The 19403-nt window shown below is 36.1% G+C and overlaps 1 protein-coding gene across 3 annotated transcripts in view; it reads left to right on the forward strand.

The window, feature by feature from the left end:
- bcam (basal cell adhesion molecule (Lutheran blood group)) overlaps nt 1–18887 on the forward strand; it is a 79880-nt gene extending 60993 nt beyond the window's left edge. Inside the window, exons 4-17 of one of the 3 annotated variants that reach the window (XM_028471288.1) lie at nt 729–802; nt 3375–3471; nt 3571–3753; nt 5943–6064; nt 6164–6305; nt 7948–8063; nt 9223–9364; nt 11231–11355; nt 12339–12480; nt 12997–13017; nt 13635–13667; nt 15295–15436; nt 16327–16426; nt 17225–18887. In XM_028471288.1, coding sequence (XP_028327089.1) covers nt 729–802; nt 3375–3471; nt 3571–3753; nt 5943–6064; nt 6164–6305; nt 7948–8063; nt 9223–9364; nt 11231–11355; nt 12339–12480; nt 12997–13017; nt 13635–13667; nt 15295–15436; nt 16327–16426; nt 17225–17227 — 1442 coding nt within the window. In that variant the 3' untranslated portion in view covers nt 17228–18887. The remainder of the gene's footprint in view (nt 1–728; nt 803–3374; nt 3472–3570; nt 3754–5942; nt 6065–6163; nt 6306–7947; nt 8064–9222; nt 9365–11230; nt 11356–12338; nt 12481–12996; nt 13018–13634; nt 13668–15294; nt 15437–16326; nt 16427–17224) is intronic. The other 2 variants (XM_028471289.1, XM_028471290.1) reach the window with 2 other exon arrangements.
- The last annotated feature ends 516 nt before the right edge of the window (nt 18888–19403 follow it).

Raw genomic sequence — 19403 nt, forward strand, 5'->3', positions numbered from 1 at the left:
AAAAATGCACGGAAAAGGCATTGAAATTTTATGGAAAAGTGGCAGAAATGGGGTAAATGTAGCAAAAATTTATTAAAAGGATGTTATGTTATCTTTACAATTCTGCAGGGTTCATTGCAGACTGAGACTTAAATGATTAAGATCAGGTGTTAAGATAGAAAAAACCATGGAAATGAATAGCTTTGGATTTAATTTTGCTTCCAATTAAATCAAACTCAGCTCATATATTTGCTTAACTCTATTTCCTGTCTCCTATTGGTTGAAAATACCAAAATAAAAAATATCTTTAAAAACAGAGAACGGGGCAGAACCAAACCCACTGTTCCACTGTTTATTTTCATAAGTCGACGCAGCTGCAGGCACAGATAAGACGACCTTGTGTGAACAAGTGAGCTCGAGAGCGAAAGTAGGAAACTTGGAAACCCTCGCACCTGTGTGTGTGTGTGTGTGCGTGTGTGTGCGTGCGTGTGTGTGTGTGTGTGTGTGTGTGTGTGTGCGTGTCAGATAAAGGAAATTATTGTTAGTGATTTAACCCTTTTGAACCCCTGGTCTCAGAGGAATAATGTGAAGAAGGATATTTACTACTCTATTTTAATTGATAAGGTCAGCGGCTGTGTGGGTCAACCAGCAAATATCCAAGTGTTTGTTTTTACCAGAGTGAGCTTTAACATGTTGAACTGTTCAGTCATAAATTATTTGAATATTTTCTTCCTTGTTTTCCATCGTAGTTGCTCCAGAGAAGCCAGAACTCACCAAGCCTTCGACTCAGGCCATCACTGCTGGAGAGACGACCAGCTCAGAGGTACGGGCACCAGGGTTGGGGTCAATTACAATTGTAATCGCTTAATTGATCAATAATTAAATTGCTATTTTAAAAATGTGTTCTGTCATGATCGTAATTAAATTGAAAGTTAGTTTAGATTATTGACTTTGTAATTGTAAATGCCGTGAAAATTCTATAAAAACTGTCAACTAGAAGTTGTCATTAAAAGTAAAACAAAAAAAAACTGTTGATTATAATTTAACGCAAAACTGGTGAACCATGTTACAGTTACAGTTCTACACATATCTAGTTAACAATTATTAACATATGTTTCATATCAGGCTTTCCAACATTTTACCATTTAAAAACAAAAATCAATTGGTATTACTGACACAAAAAGGCTCAAACACCCACACAAAAAATATTAAGACTTATATTTTCATTGATTAGGAAGCCTAACAAGGTAATCAATAGATGGGAAAGAAATTAGATGATAGATATTTGTTTTTAGTGTATTTTACAGCTGATTTAGGACCCGTTATCATTAGAGATTAGGGATGTAACGATTCACTCAACTCCCGATACGATTCGATTCACGATACTGGGTTCACAATACAATTCTCTCACGATTTATTTTACAAAATGGGACTGTAGACAAATGATGACTGAAAAATATTCCTTTATTTTTTTTGGGGAAAAAAACTAGAAAATACTGTATTATTTTCCTTTTATTTTTCATTGTCAAAAGAATCCCTTGATAAACTATTAAAAACAATGCAGTTTAACTAAAAATAAATCTTGAATGAAATAAATAAAGGAATAATACAAATGAAGAAGTAGCCTATTAATTTAGATTCTGGTTCTATAGTAAACAATGCAAAACTGCATAATGGTTCTTTTTCTTTTTAAAAGTGCAACTGAAAATATATTTTGTGCCTTAACAATTGGACTTAAAAAAAAAAAAAAAAAAAAAAAAAGATTTACGTCAGATATTTGTTTGGACCAGCAGAGGGCGCTGGTAGCCCAGTGGTCAGTTGGCATGCAGCTAATCTAGCAATGAAGAAGAGATGCTATGCTAGCAGACAAAGCTAATAGAAAAACGTGACTTTTACAGACATTCACGTAATATTACAGATATACTTTCGGTGCTAAAGCGGTAAGGAATTATTTATGAACATGTTTAAGAGTAGTAGGCAATTCCGCCCACCGCATACGCTTCTGGACAAGAGAAGGATAAATAGATAGCGCTCTCTGATGTTTAAAAAAAGTATTGCGATTCAATTTTCAAAGTATCGATGTCAATCGTGATACCTATGAATCGATTTTTAAACTGCCTTACGATTAATCGTTACATCCCTATTAGAGATGCTAACAGATAGCCAACACAAGAGGAAGTATAACTTTTATTAGGTTTTTTATTTCAGGCTCAGTAATTGTGATTAATTGTAATTGAAATTTTGTAACTGAGAACGTCACTGTAATTGACTTTCTGAGGATAAAAAAATTATTGTAATTTAATTATAATTGGGAAAAATGATGGTCACTGTAATTGTAATTGAATAGTAATTGAACATGGATAATTGAAAACATAATTGTTACTGAAAAATGTATTTGACCACAACCCTGACGAGCACACGTTTGTTTCTACTGGCCCTGTTTACATGGAACCTTTAATTCAGAATAAAAGTTAAATCCTCTTTAAACTGACCTCGTAACCGTTTAATTTGGAATGAAAATGTAATTCCGAATTAAACTTAAATTGGAATTAGGTGGCTGGTTTATTCCGATTTTAATTCTGAATTGAATAATTCCTCAATTTTTTAAATACGTAATTCTGCTTTAAGTTAATTCCGGTCATTGTGCGCATGCTTGTCCAGTTGCGATGGTGACATCATAATCCAAGATGGCCGCCCAGACTCGAGCCGAGACTATTTATGTAACAAATGCTTTAGAATGAAAAGAGTAATAATAATAAGTATGGCTTGGATTTATATAACGCTTTTTTTGAGGCGACTCAAAGCATGTAGAGAAACCAGTAATCGTTCACACCGGTGGTGGTAAGCTACAATGTAGCCTCAGCTGCCGTGGGGCGTTTCGCACCAACAGCTCCTCGTACTGCTGTCCCCGTACTGCTGCACAGGCTGTAATATCACCAAGTTTATCATTGTACCGGTTGTTAGAGCTACTATCTTTACCAGGGAGCAAATAGTTATTTCCTGGTTATTGTTTTACAGGAGTTTTATTGGGCTTTATTTAGTCCCTATCTCCCTTCTCCTGTTCAGTGGACCAAAGTGAAACCGTATGATATTGTTGAGCTGCTGCTTCAAAACTACATTAAAAATAAAACTGAAAACAGTTCTTATCATGTGTTCTTTTATGGTGTACGTCACATTTGCCCCCTGTCCAATCAGAAGCCTTCCCAACCCCCAGACCTAAAGCGGAATTGAATAAAGACGTATAAACCTGTTTTCATGTAAACCTCAATTTGGAATTAGTATTTCCATCTAAATACAATTCTGAATAAGTTAATTCTGAATAATTAATTCCGTATTAAAAAAACATCATGTAACCATGGCCACTTATTGGCATCTTTTACATTGTTTCTCATCAGATTGGCACCTGTAAGACGATGAACGGACATCCTGAGCCCAGAATCATCTGGTTCAAAGACGACCAGCCTCTTCCTGAGGTCAAAGACAGAAAAGAGAGTATGTGAAACAAAGCAAAGCAGAGGTTAATTAGTGCCTGTCGCCAACACTAAACTCTTCATTTATTTTTCCTCTTTGTTTTCGTTCCATCTTGGACAGAGACCTACATGGTTCCCTTGTTGGAGAAGGAGGCGTCAGGTCTCTACACCCTGAAGAGCACCCTGTACATGCAGCCCACCAAGGCCGATAAGGACTCCGTGTTCCAGTGCATGGTGGAGTACAGCATGCCAGGAGATCAGATTAAACAGAAGAAGTCTGACACCATCACCATCGACCTCAACTGTGAGTCACACACTGAGGGGATTAATCCCTGCTCATCTTTTTAAACTCCAAGTAAACTTGCAGATACTAGAGCTGGGAGATATATCAAGATTATTGAGTTTTCTACATATTGAGCAGCTGTTTGTTATTAAATGTCCCTGTGTTTGTATCAGCAAATTTAGCCCCGAATTGTGTTTCTGGAAATACTTTATTTGAATTAAATTGAGATTTATATTGTATATCGCCATTTTGAAAAAAAATAGAGAGATATGAGTGTTGGTCCATATCGCCCAGATGCAAACCAATGCCTTTTTAGTCTAAACCAGAAGTTCTCAACATCTATTCCTTAATGGTGAAAGCCGTGTGCCAAATCATGGAAATATTCATTTCAACAGCTGTTGAATCTCAGAAATTGCAAACCTCCGCCAATCGCCAAATCTCCTCTTTACCAGAAATTGCCAGTTATCTGGATCAATGACCCTGATCACGGTACCATGATCATTCACACTTTAAAGGTTTGGAAGACATTTGATCCCATTAAAGTATACCTGTAGTGAAAATACATATAATAATGTGTTTAATGTGTTACCAATAAACAAAATATGTTCACCTTTTTTTATTAAAAAAACATTAAAAGGACTTTTTACAACAATTTTGTACCTTGGGGCATAAATTCTGGAGAGCCGTCATTTTGGTCAAGATATGACGCACGTTTGTTGATTCCTGTTAGCTGTTGCTAGGCAACAGTGTTCCGTTGGTCTACAGTTTTTGAACAATGGCGGAATGTAAAGCCAATGGTTGCTATAACAACAAGAGAAAAAAACCCATAGAAACATTTATTTTGCGTCTCTGAGCCAAATTGCGACACTAAGTCAGAGTTATCCAGACGTTGGCTCCATAATATCGATCAAGGATACAAACGTGAAACGTTTCTGTTCAGACGGAATTAGGTCGTATGCGAGGACCGCTGCAAGCCGAGCTGCTATGAGAGGGATCTGTGGGCTAAGCCAATGGGCTAAGCCAATGGGCTAAGCTAATGTGATAAGCTAATAGGCTAAGCTATTGGGCTAAGCTAATGGGCTAAGCCAATGGACTAAGCTAATGGGCTGAGCTAATGGGCTAAGTGAATGAGCTAAGCTAATGGGCTAAGCTAATGGGATAAGCTTATGGGTTAAGCTATTGGGCTAAGCCAATGAGCTAAGCTAATGGGCTAAGCTAATGGGCTAAGCTAATGGGCTAGCCGATGAGCTAAGCTAATGAGCTAAGCTATTGTGCTAAGCCAATGAGCTAAGCTAATGAGCTAAGTTAATGAGCTAAGCTATTGGGCTAAGCCAATGAGCTAAGATAATGAGCTAAGCTAATGAGCTAAGCTAATGAGCTAAGCTAATGAGCTAAGTTATTGTGCTAAGCCAATGAGCTAAGCTAATGAGCAAAGCTAATGAGCTAAGCTATTGGGCTAAGCCAATGAGCTAAGCTAATGAGCTAAGCTATTGGGCTAAGCCAATGAGCTAAGCTAATGAGCTAAGCTAATGAGCTAAGCCAATGAGCTAAGCTAATGGGCAGAAAATCTCAATGCGGCTTGTAAACATACTTGTTCAGAGCACTACTACGTTTCTGCTTACAGGGGATACTATGGGGGGTGTCATGGAACTTGTTCCTTCATATTTCCTTGTGGTTAAATGATGAGATGTTACCTTTCATTTTCATGGTGTCGTCAGTTGCTGATCCTCGGTGAATGTTCCCGTCAATGAACAGATATCCTTTTGTGCAGCTTTCGTCACAGTTGCTAGCCATATTTGTCCACTTCAAACACTTAACTACACAGCCTCCTTTCTGTTGGTAACAACTAACTGTCCGTTAGGCTAATTCTGCATGCTGAGTCACCATAGATGTAAATGTGAGCTTTATTACTGACAGCTTGAAGCACATAATTAGTGGTTCTTTTAAAAAAAAAAAAAAAAAAAAGGCAGCTAGCAATTTATTTTTCAGCCTCTGTCCCTCTTTTATGCTGATGCACATTGTTTCTTTGTAGCTTAACTTTTACTCCACGGTTATGATGAGCAATGAGCTCATGATGAACAAAGGGATATATAATAATGAACAGTGTGGAATGCGTGGCTCCTCTCTGACTCATGATGTGTTGTACAATAGCGCTAACGTAACCAGCGTAGGAATGCTCACCTGTTCCCTGTCTGTTGTTGTCCATCCAGATCCCTCTGAGACAGCGACCTTTTCCCTCCTCAACGCTGATCCAGTGAAAGAGGGCGACACGGTCACCATGAAATGTGAGACCGACGGGAACCCTCAGCCGGATTTTGACTTCACCAAAGACGTGCGGGAAACTTTTTTTTCACGCTTTCCAATCGCCCTGTGTGTTACAATCACATGGTGACCCTGATTGCTAACCTCTTTTTTTTTAAACCATGTGCAGGGAAAGGTCATCAAGGGTCAGGGAGGTCTACTGACGCTGAAATCCGTGAACCGCACAGACGCAGCGATGTACGAGTGCACGGCCATAGATTTTGACAACCTGGACGCAGACCTTAGAGGAGTCATTAAACTGGTTGTTAATTGTGAGTGAGCGGACGTCTCACACAAACACACAAACATATAGTGATTAAAAGACTCATTAGACCACCTGTCGTAAAAAATGGAAATATTTTATAAATATTTATTGGGTTTTTTGCAAATAACAAACATGAGCTGGTTTAACTACTAAAATAAATTTTTCTCTTCACAAATGCAAGTAAATAACTTTAATTTGACATAGTTATCAAGAAAGTTTTTTGGTAAATCAGAAAGACTATAATAATAATAATAATAATAATAATAATAATTATTATTATTATTATTATTATTCTAAGATTATTTTATTATTGTCATTATTATAAAAAAAAACAAATTTTAATAATTTAATTATTGCCTATGAAAATCAGACATGAACCGACGCGTACATTTGCCTTATACATCAATATTAACATGGTTTTCCGTCTTTTACCATTTTTTTATAATTTATTTAACTAAGAAATAACTTCCTCTTAACCAGGTTCAAATATATGCTTTCAAAATAAAAGCCTCTGTTTTTAGTCAGTGGAATGTATAAGGTTGTATTACTTTTAGTAATAGCTAGTGAGAGGATGAACTTGTTAATGTGCATTTCTTCTCGAATGCAAGTAAATAACTTTAAGTTGACGCATTAATCAAGTAATAGTAATGTGCTTTATTTATTTATTTTTATTTTCAGTTTTTTTAATAAATCAGTAAATTAAAAAAATCATGGATAACAATAATAATCATATTTGAGCATTAAATATATAATTTTTGATTGAAAAGCGTCTAGATAATTGTGTTTTTACTGTTTCACAAACATCAATCAAGCATACAATCAATAAATCAAACAAATAAGAGTCAGAGATGAAAAAGCAAAGAAGGGAATTTAAAAAAAAAACAAAAACATTACAATTTGCATGAAACCATTAAAAGTTAAGAACAACAATAATAAAAGATTTAACAAATCAAATAATTCATAGAGTAAAAATGTAATAATTCCAGCAAGTTCCTTTTTTTCTTCTTTTTGAATGATATTCTATAAGGACACATCAATACGATCAGCAGACGCTTCTGAGGGAGACTGGCAGTTTGTAGTCGAAACATGTCAGGAGATCAAAGTAATTTTTCTGAAAAAAAGTTGTCTGAATAAAAGGAAACCATAACATATAAATGTAAAAGTACAAGAGTAATAATGATAATAGTTATAAAGTACAGAATAAATAGGTTTTTTTTTTTAGTTCTAATTCTGAGCTCTTTGAAACAGCTGGAGGAGAAAAAAACATAAAACATGATTTTAGTAATTCATTTATGGCAGGTGGTCTAATTAATGTGTTACGCTCTGTAGCTAAAAAAAATCATTATATTTCCATGCTGATATTTTTATTTTAATAGGATAAAATCCTCTCAGCCAGGAAAATATCAAATTCAGTTTTTCACACTTGATCTGTTACTTTAATGTTATCCCAACCACTCTGTTTAATTTGATCCTATCAGCCAGTTTAAGCTCAGCAACAGCATGAAAAAAAAAAGGCTTAGTTAGCGTTGAGCTTTAAATCAATCACACACTGCTTTTATAATCACTTTATTCCATGACTGATGAAGCAAAGGGAGAACTTACCGATGTGTTCAGGTACACCTAAGATCTGTCGTTTTTTATTTGTTCAGACATCGACCCAATGAGTGTGACCCCCAAAGAGCCCCAAGTGGTCATGCTGGGCGATAAGGTGGAGTGGCAGTGTAAGACTAAAGCCTCAGGGGTGCACACGGTCCAGTGGAAAAAGGTGAGTTTATTCATCTTTTCGACTTAAAACGACAAGTAGAGTAAATCTTTTATTAAAAAGTAGTGATATATTTAAATAACTGCTGATGCCTGTTCATGAGAAGAATTCAAAGGTTTTAAAAGTTCACCTGAAAAAAGAATTTTTTTTTGTCCCTAAAACCTTCCAGATAATGACATGTTTCCATTAAATCAATTATTGTTTTCTGGCTGAACAGCTTTTTGATTTTTAACTGCACCTAAACATATATTTTTTAATATCTATTTTTAGTGCTTATTTTTTTATTTAGTAAAAAAAAGGGTTAGCCTAATATGAAGGTTACTTCTTTGACTTTTTATTTATTTATTTATTTATTTATTTATTTATTTATTTATTTTATTTATTTTATTTATTTATTCTTTCCTCATTAGCTGTTTACAAACATTATTATTATTTAAAAAATAATCTAATCATTTTTTATTATTATTGTGGAAATACCTAATATTTGTTTATTTATATATTCTGTCATCATTTGCTATTTACAAACAAGTAAAATTATTGTTTTCATTATTTTATAAATAATCTAAAAAAACCCTTATCATTATTATGGAAATACCAGATTATTATTATTATTATTATTATTATTATTATTATTATTTTTTTTATTTTTTTATTTTTTTTTATTTATTTTTTTTAAATAATCCAAAATTATTTTTTATTATCATTATTAGGGGAAAAAAGATTAAAATTATTTCCCAACAGACTGTGGACTGATTAAGTAAATCAAACAACAACTGACACTTACATTTTCCATTATACATCAGCATTAACTTGGTTTAATTACACGCTTTCAAAATAAAAGCCTCTCTTTTTAGTTAGTGGAGTGTCTAAGGTTGTATTACTATTAGCAATAGCTAGTGAGAGGACAAACTTAATCAGGTGTGCAACTTTCAGGCTAAAATGATTTTTGTGCTCCTGTTATTTGTGATGAAGTCAAACTTAATGTTATAGTCGTTTTAATTAATTCTGTCACTGTGGATGCTGTAAAAAGCTTCATTACTGTTGTTGTCTTCTGTGTGTCGTATCGTTTGTTGTGTCTCCGTAGTGTGAGAGAAACTGTGGTGTAGCGATGCTGCATGGTGTGAGTCCACCTGTGTTTACCAGTGTGTTTCTGTTCCTCCAGGGGTCCGAGGTTCTCTCTCAGGACGGAACGCTGTCAATACAAGACGTTTCCTATAAAAACGCTGGAGAGTACATGTGTGTAGGAGCCGTGCCGTCAGTGGCAGGACTCATAGCACAGGCTGGTGTTAACCTCACCGTTAAAGGTAACACACACTGTCATCTCACCTCACAGGAAACAGCCCGTCAACTGGCATGCATATGTTAACACACACACACACACTCACACACACCTTTTAAATGCCTAAAGGTGTGACATGATCCGAGGGCCACATTATCGACATTCATGTCAGCATTTAGAATAATGACCATCATGAGCATTACTACAGGAAAGGAAAAAGCATTTTTGTTGGTTGTCTTTCTGTGTGGTTTTCTTGTTGTTTTGTGAGTTTTTAGTCATTCTGCGTGTTTTTGTCGTCATTTTATTGACTTTTCTGTCATTTTCTGAAATGCAGTTTCCTGATTTCAAGTGATTTTCTGTATTTTGTTGTTGTTTTGAATCACTTTGTACATTTTTTGTGTGTTTTTGGAGTTATTTTGTGTATTTTGCTGTCCTTTGGGAATTTTTGTCATCATTATGTGTTTATTTTGTTGTCTATCAGTGTGTTTTTTGTGAGTTTCTGTATTTCTGTTGTTTTGCGTATTTTTGTCATTTTGTGTAATATTTTTGGCATTACGTGTGTGTCTTTGTAGTCACTTTGTAAATGTGATGTTGTGTTGTGTGTCTTTTTCATCATTTTTGTGTGTTTTTCTTGTTACCCTGTGTATTTTTGTTGACATTTTGTGCATTTCGCTGTCGTTTGCATATTTTTTTTGGTTATTTTGCTGTCCTTTGGGAATTTTTGTCATAATTTTGGGTTTTGTTTAAGTCATTGTTTGTGTTTTTGTTATTTGTTGTATTTTTCTGCATTTTTAAAATTTTGTTGTCTATTAGTTTGTTTTTTTTTTTGGAGTGACTTTCTGTATTTTTTGTTGTTTTGCATATTTTTCTGTCATTTTGTGTAATATTGATGGCATTGTGTGGGTGTGTATGTGTGTCTTTGTCTGTGTGTTGTTAATTTGTGTGTCTTTGAAGTCATTTTGTGTGTTTTTCTTGTTACCCTGTGTACTTTTGTTGACATTTTGTGCATTTTGCTGTCATTTTGTGTGTTTTTGGACCTATTTTGTGTATTATGTTGGGCTTCACATTCCTTCAAACTTATTTAATTACAATTTTAGGGAGATTTTTTTTAGGGGGAGGCACAAAATTAGTGAGTTGCTCATGTCTGCTGTAAAAAATGACGTGTTCATCTAATCCAAAGCCCATAAGCTGCTGTCTACCCATAGGTTTTCACTGTTGTTTTGTGTGTTTTTGGAGTTATTTTGTGTAACTTTGTTGCAATTTTGTGAATTTTGTTGTCGTTTTGTAAATTTTTCTCTCATTTTGTGTAATTTTGTCAGCATTATGTGTCTTTCAAATCACTTTGTATATTTGTTGTTGTTGTTTTGTGTGTCTTTTGTCGTGATTTTATGTTATATGAGTCATTTTCTATATTTTGAGAATCTTTGTGTGTTTTTCTTCTTACTTTGTAAACATGTTGTGAATTTTGCAGTCATTTTGTGTGTTTTTGGAGTTGTTTTGTGTATTTTACTGTCCTTTAGGATTTTTTTCTTGTCATTTTGTGTGTTGTTTTAGTCATTATGTGTGTTTTTGTTATTATTTTGAGTTGTTTTTGTCACTTTGGGTAATTTTTGCTTTGGCATTGTGGGTGTTTTTAGAATCACTTTGTTCATGTGATGTTTTGTGTGTTTTTTTTGGGTTACTCACAGGTTTTCACTGTTGTTTTGTGTGTTTTTGGACTTAAGTTGTGCATTATGTTGGACTTCACATTCCTTCAAACTTATTTAATTAAAATTCAAGTGAGATTTGTTTTGAGGATCGTACAAAATTAGACCGAGGGCCCAAGGGGGCCTGCTGTAAATAATGACGTGTCCATCCAATCCAAAGCCCAAACGTCTGTATTCACTTTTAGGAAAACCAATGATCGAGGCTCCTGCCCTAGCTGAGGTGGTGAAGGAAGGAGACGCTGTGACTCTGAAGTGCTCGGCTTATGGTTTGCCTGTCCCTCAGTTCACCTGGAAGCCCTCGGGAAAAGAGGTACAGCTCAGACAAGTAGGGACAGACACTCATTTGTGGGAGTTAACAGGGATCATGAGTAAAGCAGATGTTCTCCTGCACAGGAATGATTCAACAACATGTTATTGAACAGCTGCACGTTTAGACTGTAAACATTTTAGAGCTTTTCCAACTATGTTCCAGTCTTTTTTTTCTCCCTTTTATTTTTCTAAAAAAAAAAAGTCTGATACTCGCCTTTCAAGCAACTTTAAAGCAGCTTACAGCGGGAACACTGCTTCATTAATGATATCTTTCATCCAGCAATAGACAAATACAACTTTAATGATGTTTTTAAAAAGCTCGGTGGTGTGAGAAGAAAACAAGGATGTATGTGAGATGTTTAAACTTGTAAAACTGACCCTGTTTCAGAGTTTTTCCCTTTAAATCGGGGAAATCAAACTCATTTTAGTTCAGGGGCCAAATACTGAGCAAATACAGATTTTATGCAAGAAAATTAGTATTTTCAACATTATTTTGCCCTAGTTTGCACTTCTACATAGAAATAAAATTTAAAAAAATTTGCAAGAAACCGACAATATTCAAGCAATAAGTAACAGATATCAGTCGCCATTGAATCATCACTTTAAATTTTCTCGATTTTGTGACCATTTCTATTTGATTAAAGAAAATAAGTAATAATTTGAGGAAAATTGAAGGATTTTGTAAGAATTTTTAGTTTCTTTTCCAACAATTTAACATTAAAAATGACTGTAATCATGTGATATAAGCACCGGGGAAACAGTGAGCACCTGCAAATATTGTTGCGTTTCATTTACACAATGATTCATGTTTTCTCTGTCAGTTTTACTTTCTCCTGCGAGCCGAATTGGATGCTCCAAAGGGCCGGATTTGGCTCCCCAGGCCATGATTTTGACACATGCTTTAAATGCTTAATTCCGTTGGTTGAGTAACATAACGTGTTTTTGTTCCTCTGTGCTCTCTGTACATTCTTTGGCTCCGACCAGTCGGTATCAGTGGAAGGTAATAAAGCGATGAGCACCGTGACTCTACAAACCACGCCAGAGATCATGAAGGATGGAGTGACCTGCGAGGTCTCCAACGAGCACGGATCAGATAGCAAGAAGCTGCCGGTATCTCTCAAACGAGGTCAGTGGAAACAGGATCATTATTCTATCATTATCAGTAATATTCACCACAGCAATTTCAGTCTTTTTGATCCTTTGAATTCCTCCAAAATCGCTAACAGACAAAGTGAGAAATGGGAAGAGAAAATAAAAACTGTAAAGATAAAAAGAAAAAAAAAATGGAAAAAACGACAAAAAAAGAGAAGGAAAAAAAACTAAACAAAAAAAATAACAGATGAAGTTAAATAAAAGTTGGATAATACAATGAAATCTAATTAAATTAAGTATTTAAAGAAAATGTTTTTTAAAGGACTATAAAAACAAAAAAGGTTGTGAACCACTGCATTAGAGTCTTAAATTCACAACAGGGGTGAATGTTACAGTATATTGTCTGTTGATTGTCACTGACAGTGACTTGTGCTGCCATCGTGGATCAATAAAGGACCTCTCGTCACTTTGATTCTGAATTCTCTACTGAGCCCACGCTGACCTCTGACCTTCACTCTTCTTCTTCTTCTCTTTCTTTTCTTTTTTGCAGCAATTCACAACTCAGCTGAAGGTAGAGCCTTCTCCCTCCTCCTCCTCCTCCTCCTCTCCTCCCTTCTTCTCTCAGGACTCTTTGTTGTACCGTCCCTGTAACTTAGAACACCGGCCCTCCTTCCATCTTCTTTCGCCCCAGCCCTTTCATCACACACGCACACACACTCACACACACACACACACACACACACACACACATCCACACACACCATTTCCCCTCACGCCTTCTCTGCTGTACTGTAACCTTTGTATATTTCCTTCTTGCTACCGACCACTGTGGATATTGTATATTGTTCTTCTTGTTCTTCTTCTTTTTCTTCTTCTCGTTCACCTTTGTATGATGTCTGTCCTATATTTTGGTGATGCTACGACAAGTTTTTGTGGCCCTTTCGAGGGACAATAAAGGACTCTATTCTATTCTATTTCCTCCATTCTCCACTTTGTTTCACTGCTCCCTCGTTTCTGTGTCTTTCGTCTTCACTCGTCGGGCGTTGTTTGTGTGTGTGTGTGTGTGTGTTCGCCGCTCTGTTTGTGCTCTTGTCGCTATGCTATGCTATGCTATGCTATGCTATGCTATGCTATGCTATGCTATGCTATGCTATGCTATGGAACTGAGAAACTTTCTCTCTCTCAAAGTGCTGCTCAGTGGAAACCCTGTGCTAACGTCAGGTCTGTATCGCTAACACTTTCACACGCGTGTTTGTGTTGTTTTTCTTTTTGTTGTTGTTCCTGCCGCTGTATGTAACTGTGTGTATCGATGTCGGAGTTGTTGTTTTTTTGCATTTTGTGTTTACAAAAGCTGATGTATTTTTTTTTTTTTTTGTCATCGTCGTACTTGTATTGCTGTAGTTGAGAGGATAAGTCTCAGGAAATAAAGATAGGACACACATTTCACCTTTATTTTGGAGACCGTACTTCCTGATGATGGGAACAACTTCCTGTGAGATGAATAAGTAGAAGAAAGTTCAAAACAAAAGCCCTGAATATAATTAATGCACATACTTAATAACTAACATTCACTTATAATACTATTGAATATCTCACATCTGCTTCTTATTCTAACACACAGGAAGTTGTGCCCATCATCACACGTGCATCACCACTTCCAAAAATAAAGTCAATAGCTCAAATATTCTTTCTTTTTTTCACCCTTTTTTTTTCTTTCAAAGAGAAAAAAGAAAAGAAAAAGAAGCTCAAATATTCTCAGTGAATCAGAAAATATTTCATCTTTTTTCTGAAAAATGCAGGATTTAACAAATATGTCCAAAAGATGTCAAAGTGTAAATTTCTAATTTTGTGTTGTGCGATGAACATATCAATACTCATGAAAACCAAGTGCTTAGCTTTAAAAAGACAAAAATAACAATTGTCCCAAGATTTTATGATTTATAAAAACAAAAAATACTACAATTTTATATATATATATACACTTTCAGTTACTTGGAATAAAAATAAAGATTTTATTCCATGTGATTCCTTGTTGTTGTTGTTGTTCTTGGTAATGATATTAAGTTAGTTAATAATTTCTCATAACAATTGTTTTGTTTGGTATTAGCTGCATATGTTGTTGAGATAGTGTCCAAATTAGATACTTTCTGAGCTTTTTTTAAGCATCACCTAAACCTAAAGTCAGATAAGTAAAGTAAGGAATCGTTTTTAAGCGTAACATCCCTCCAAAATAAAACAAGGGACCGCCCAGTACCCAAAACACACCAGACAATCAGATTATTTTGAATTTAACCATCGACTTAGTTAAAATTCATCAGGAAAAAAGTCAAATTAAAGGAGTTACAATAATTCAGGGATTAATGTCCTCACAAGTACAGTAATACAAGTTAAGGTGATGGGTGAGTATGAGTGTGTTTCATGCTGTTTGTTATTACCTGTGAGGACCGGCCTCTGCTATTGGGTCCCATCACATTTCAGTCATTGCATTCAAAGGTAGACTAACTCCACACTCCAACCCTCCTCCTCCCCTCCCCCCACCCATCCTCTCTACCCACCTGACCAATCAACCAATCAATGATCAATCATCCCCCACCCCTCCCCTTCCTTTTTCCACCCCCTCCCAAAACAAAAATCATCCTCCTCTTCCTCATCCTCGTCTAACAACCCTCGAATCAAACACCGTTCATGATGCCTCTCTGAAATCAACCCCCCATCCCTCCTTCACTAAACCCCCCCACCTGTCTACGATCATCACCTCCCTGTAAATCCCCCCCACCCACCACGCCCCTCCATCCATCCTCCCCCCCCCCCCCCCCTCCATGTTTCCCTCCATGGCGGCGCTGTATAGCTGACAAACAGCAGGGGGGCTCCAGTGGAGTGGTGATAGCGGTGGTGGTGTGTGTCCTGCTGCTGCTGCTGATGGTCGCCCTCATCTACTTCCTCAACAAGAAGAGCAAACTGCCCTGCAGCAAGAAGAGCAAGAAGGAAGTGTGAGTACACGCCAACATCACGCTAACGTCACGTTAATGTCACACCAAGCACAAAAAAGCAATTTGAATTGAAGATCAGTAGATTTCTGCAGGGTTGATATCCTCTAACGTCCTCATAGGAACACGTGGAATAGTCAAAGCAGGCACAGGGAGAACATGCAAACCACGGGTGTAAACCATACTGATATATGTTACTTGATTGAAATTGTACTCAAGTGCAAGTAAGTCATACATAGCTCTAGGCAATATGGACCAAAACTCATATCTCAGTATTTTTTTCTCAAAATGGTGATATAAGATATTAATCTCAATATTTTTAACTTAATAAAGTCTGACCAGAAAGACAATACTGACACACAGACACATTTATTAAGAAACAGCTGCACAATATGTACCACTTTTGGCTGTTTCACTTCTAAGGGACAGCACGTGTGAGTGAGTTCTGTAGTGTGGCTTGTTTGGAGGAAGGTCTGGGTTAGAATGCACTAAGCAACGACTCCTACAACAAGTATTTTAACATAAAATAAGAAATAAAATAAAAAAAATATATCGTTATAGGCTATATTCTTATTTTCTGTATCGCTAAAACAGAAAACCAGATATATCTTGATTCTCGATATATTTCCCAGGCCTAGTTATACATAAAATACTTAAGTACAAGTAAAATTACTGATTTAGAAATATGCTCAATAATTACAAGTACCCATAAAAGCAACTCAATTACAGTAACGTAATTATTTGTCTCGGGTAAACTCCAAATAAACAGAATCAGAATCCGGGCTGCGCTGAACTAAACTAGCGGTTATAATAATAAGTAATAATGGCCTCAGTCGAGTCTCTGTGCAAACATTGTTTTTGATTATATTAAATAATCATGTTTTCTTATTCAGAGCCACTGGAGAGGTGAACAATGACATCGTGGTGGAGATGAAGACGGATAAAGCCAACGAAGAGGCGGGACTTCTCAACAAAAAACCATCCACAAATCAGGTCAGACTTAAGACAGAGGACGTATACAGGGACATATATTAGAACGTATATAAGAACGTATACAGTCACATATATTAGAACGTATATTAGAACGTATATAAGAACGTATACAGGGACATATATTAGAACGTATATAAGAACGTATACAGGGACGTATATTAGAACGTATATAAGAACGTATACAGGGACGTATATTAGAACGTATATAAGAACGTATACAGGGACGTATATTAGAACGTATATAAGAACGTATACAGGGACGTATATTAGAACGTATACAGGGACATATATTAGAACGTATATAAGAACGTATACAGGGACGTATATTAGAACGTATATAAGAACGTATACAGGGACGTATATTAGAACGTATATAAGAACGTATACAGGGACGTATATTAGAACGTATACAGGGACGTATATTAGAACGTAAATATGGATGTATACAAGGACATTCTGTATATAAAAATGTATACAAGCACGTGTATAAGGATATATACTGTATAAGGGCATATTTGAGGATTTATACAAGGACGTATAAAAGCATGTATATAAACCCGTATATAAAGTCGTATACAAACACATATTTAAGGACATATACAAACACGTATATAAAGTCGTATACAAGCACATATATATATATATATATAAGGACATATACAAGGCAGATTGTTGGCAGAATATATTTCAGGATGATAGTGAAATAGTTTGAAAATAGATTTTTATATATAATTATTGTAAGTAATTTAAGTGCAATATTAACTTTTTGTTCTATTTGTGTTTTTGTCTTTTTACCAGTGATGACATCAGGACGTCTACAGAGGGACGAAGGGAAAAGGACAACAAAGCTGATTTTTTTGATTTTCATTTCCCTTTGACTGAAGGAGTCGGAGTGGGGGGGGTGGGGGGTGCAGCGTGTGTACAGAGGGTTGTGGGTTCACACTGTTTTTGATATTGGTTACTTGTTTTACAGCCTGGATTACACCAGGTGGGTGGAGTTACTGACAAACCCCGCCTCCTACCTGGTGCTAGCCCTGCTTTTCTACCTGCAGGTGAAGGTTCTCTGGGTTTCTTCTTCTTCCAATCACTTCCGCCTTTCACTCTTCAGAAAAGAGCGTTTTGTGATAAATCTGACGATGTTTCGTCAATGTAAACATTGGTCTGATTCTCTCACTGCTCGGGGGGAAAAAAAACCACAGGCTTTTCTTCTTATTTGATTCGACTGAAAAAACTAATCATGATTGACATTTGTCTCATTTAATCCCTGTGCACGCTGTTTTGTTTTTTCACGCCTGTAATGATTTCACTGAGAAAAAGCTTTGTTTGATTCTTTTGTTTGTAATTTCATTTTCCAATAAGTGCATTCAGTGAAAACAGGCTTTTCCATCACTCTAATCTTTCCTCGTCTCTATAAAACTCCAAAGAGAGGAATAATAAGTTGTACAAATTTGTTCTCAACCTTTGCCAGCAACACACGCCGCGTATTATGTTGTTGTTCTGTTAGTGCTCATGTTTTTTGCCCCCCCCCCCCCCCCCAGCCCCATCTAATGATCTTCTCTATCGAGCTGCAGACGCACTGTGCACGATGTCGACTTAAAGAAATCTGTGCTTTCCAAATGATTGACTGTGATTGCGACAATTTGTGTTTTTTTTTTTTGGTTTTTTTTTTCGCTGTAGGAGAGAACAACTGAAAAGTGCAAAAATCAATTCCCAGAGTAGTTTTAGTTTCAAACTGCTGAATTATCATCCGTTTTTCACTGTAAGATTGGGTAGATTCAGAATCGACATCCGTCCGTGTTGTTTTCTGCGACGACTATAGTGAGCAACACTTGCAGCAAAGTTTGAAACTTGTGATTCTGTGCTTTGGATGTGTAATCATCAGGCTTTGGTTAAATCTTCTCTTTTTCTTTTTTTTATGTTGTTTTACACTGGAATCAGTGGCCTTGGTTTGATGTGATTGTTGGATAAAAGGTCACCTCAGTTACTCCCTTTGTCCATAAATAGATTTGGGTTTCCTCAGTGTCTTTCTGCTGTTCTTGCCATAAACATGCTGACTGTTTGCAAATTTGTGACGGCGGGTAATTATTGACACCCTAAAAAACGGAGAGTTGATGTTCTTATATAAAGTACTGTGGTATAAAAGTCTTTTTTTTTTAAAGAAAGGGGGTTTTTAAGTTTGGAACTACTGAGTTTCCTTTGGTTTTTCCCGCTGAGAGAAGAGAGGTGTGTGTTTTTTTATCGAGCTCATTTCTCTGCTTTGTTTTGTTTCTCTCTCTCTCTCTCTCTCTCTCTCTCTCTCTCTCTCTCTCTCTCTCTCTCTCTCTCTCTCTCTCTCTCTCTCCGTGCTGTATACTGTATATTTTGTGCTACACTGTGACCTCTGTTGTGTGTTGATGTATCTTTTTATTTTTGTTCCAGCTGTGTAGAATTTATAATGAAAAACTCCTAAAAAAAACAAACACTTCCAAGTTCTCTGTGTTTTTATTTCCACTATCATTACAAATATCTTTTAAAATATGTGCTTAATGTGTTTTTGGAATTGGAGATCAGAAACTTAGTGGAGAACATGCAAATTGTACATGGAGCCAGTAGGGTTATTAGGTTTAAACCAAAGACCTCCACACTGTTAGACAGCAGCACTATTTTTATTCATTGAAATGGTTTTGAATTTGGTAAATCCAGCCCTCTGGAGCAGGAGTTCTCAACCTTGGGGTGAAGACCCCATTTGGGGTCGTGAGACACTTGGATTAGGTCGCCAGATGCCTTCAAGAAAGTAATAGAAATCTTTTTCAACAATTTGAGCCAATTTTTGCTTATTTTTTACTCTTTTTCTGCAACTACACCGAACTTGCCATATTTTAACTAATTTTCATCACTTTTTCTTGCCATATTTTTGCTCCGAATTAAGTTTTGCCGCCTTTCTCCCATTTCTGTCACTTCTCCATCAAATTTCAATGCCTTTTCTGCACATTTTTTC

This window comes from Gouania willdenowi, chromosome 16 (genome assembly GCF_900634775.1).
Source record: "Gouania willdenowi chromosome 16, fGouWil2.1, whole genome shotgun sequence".
Lineage (NCBI taxonomy): Eukaryota > Metazoa > Chordata > Actinopteri > Blenniiformes > Gobiesocidae > Gouania > Gouania willdenowi.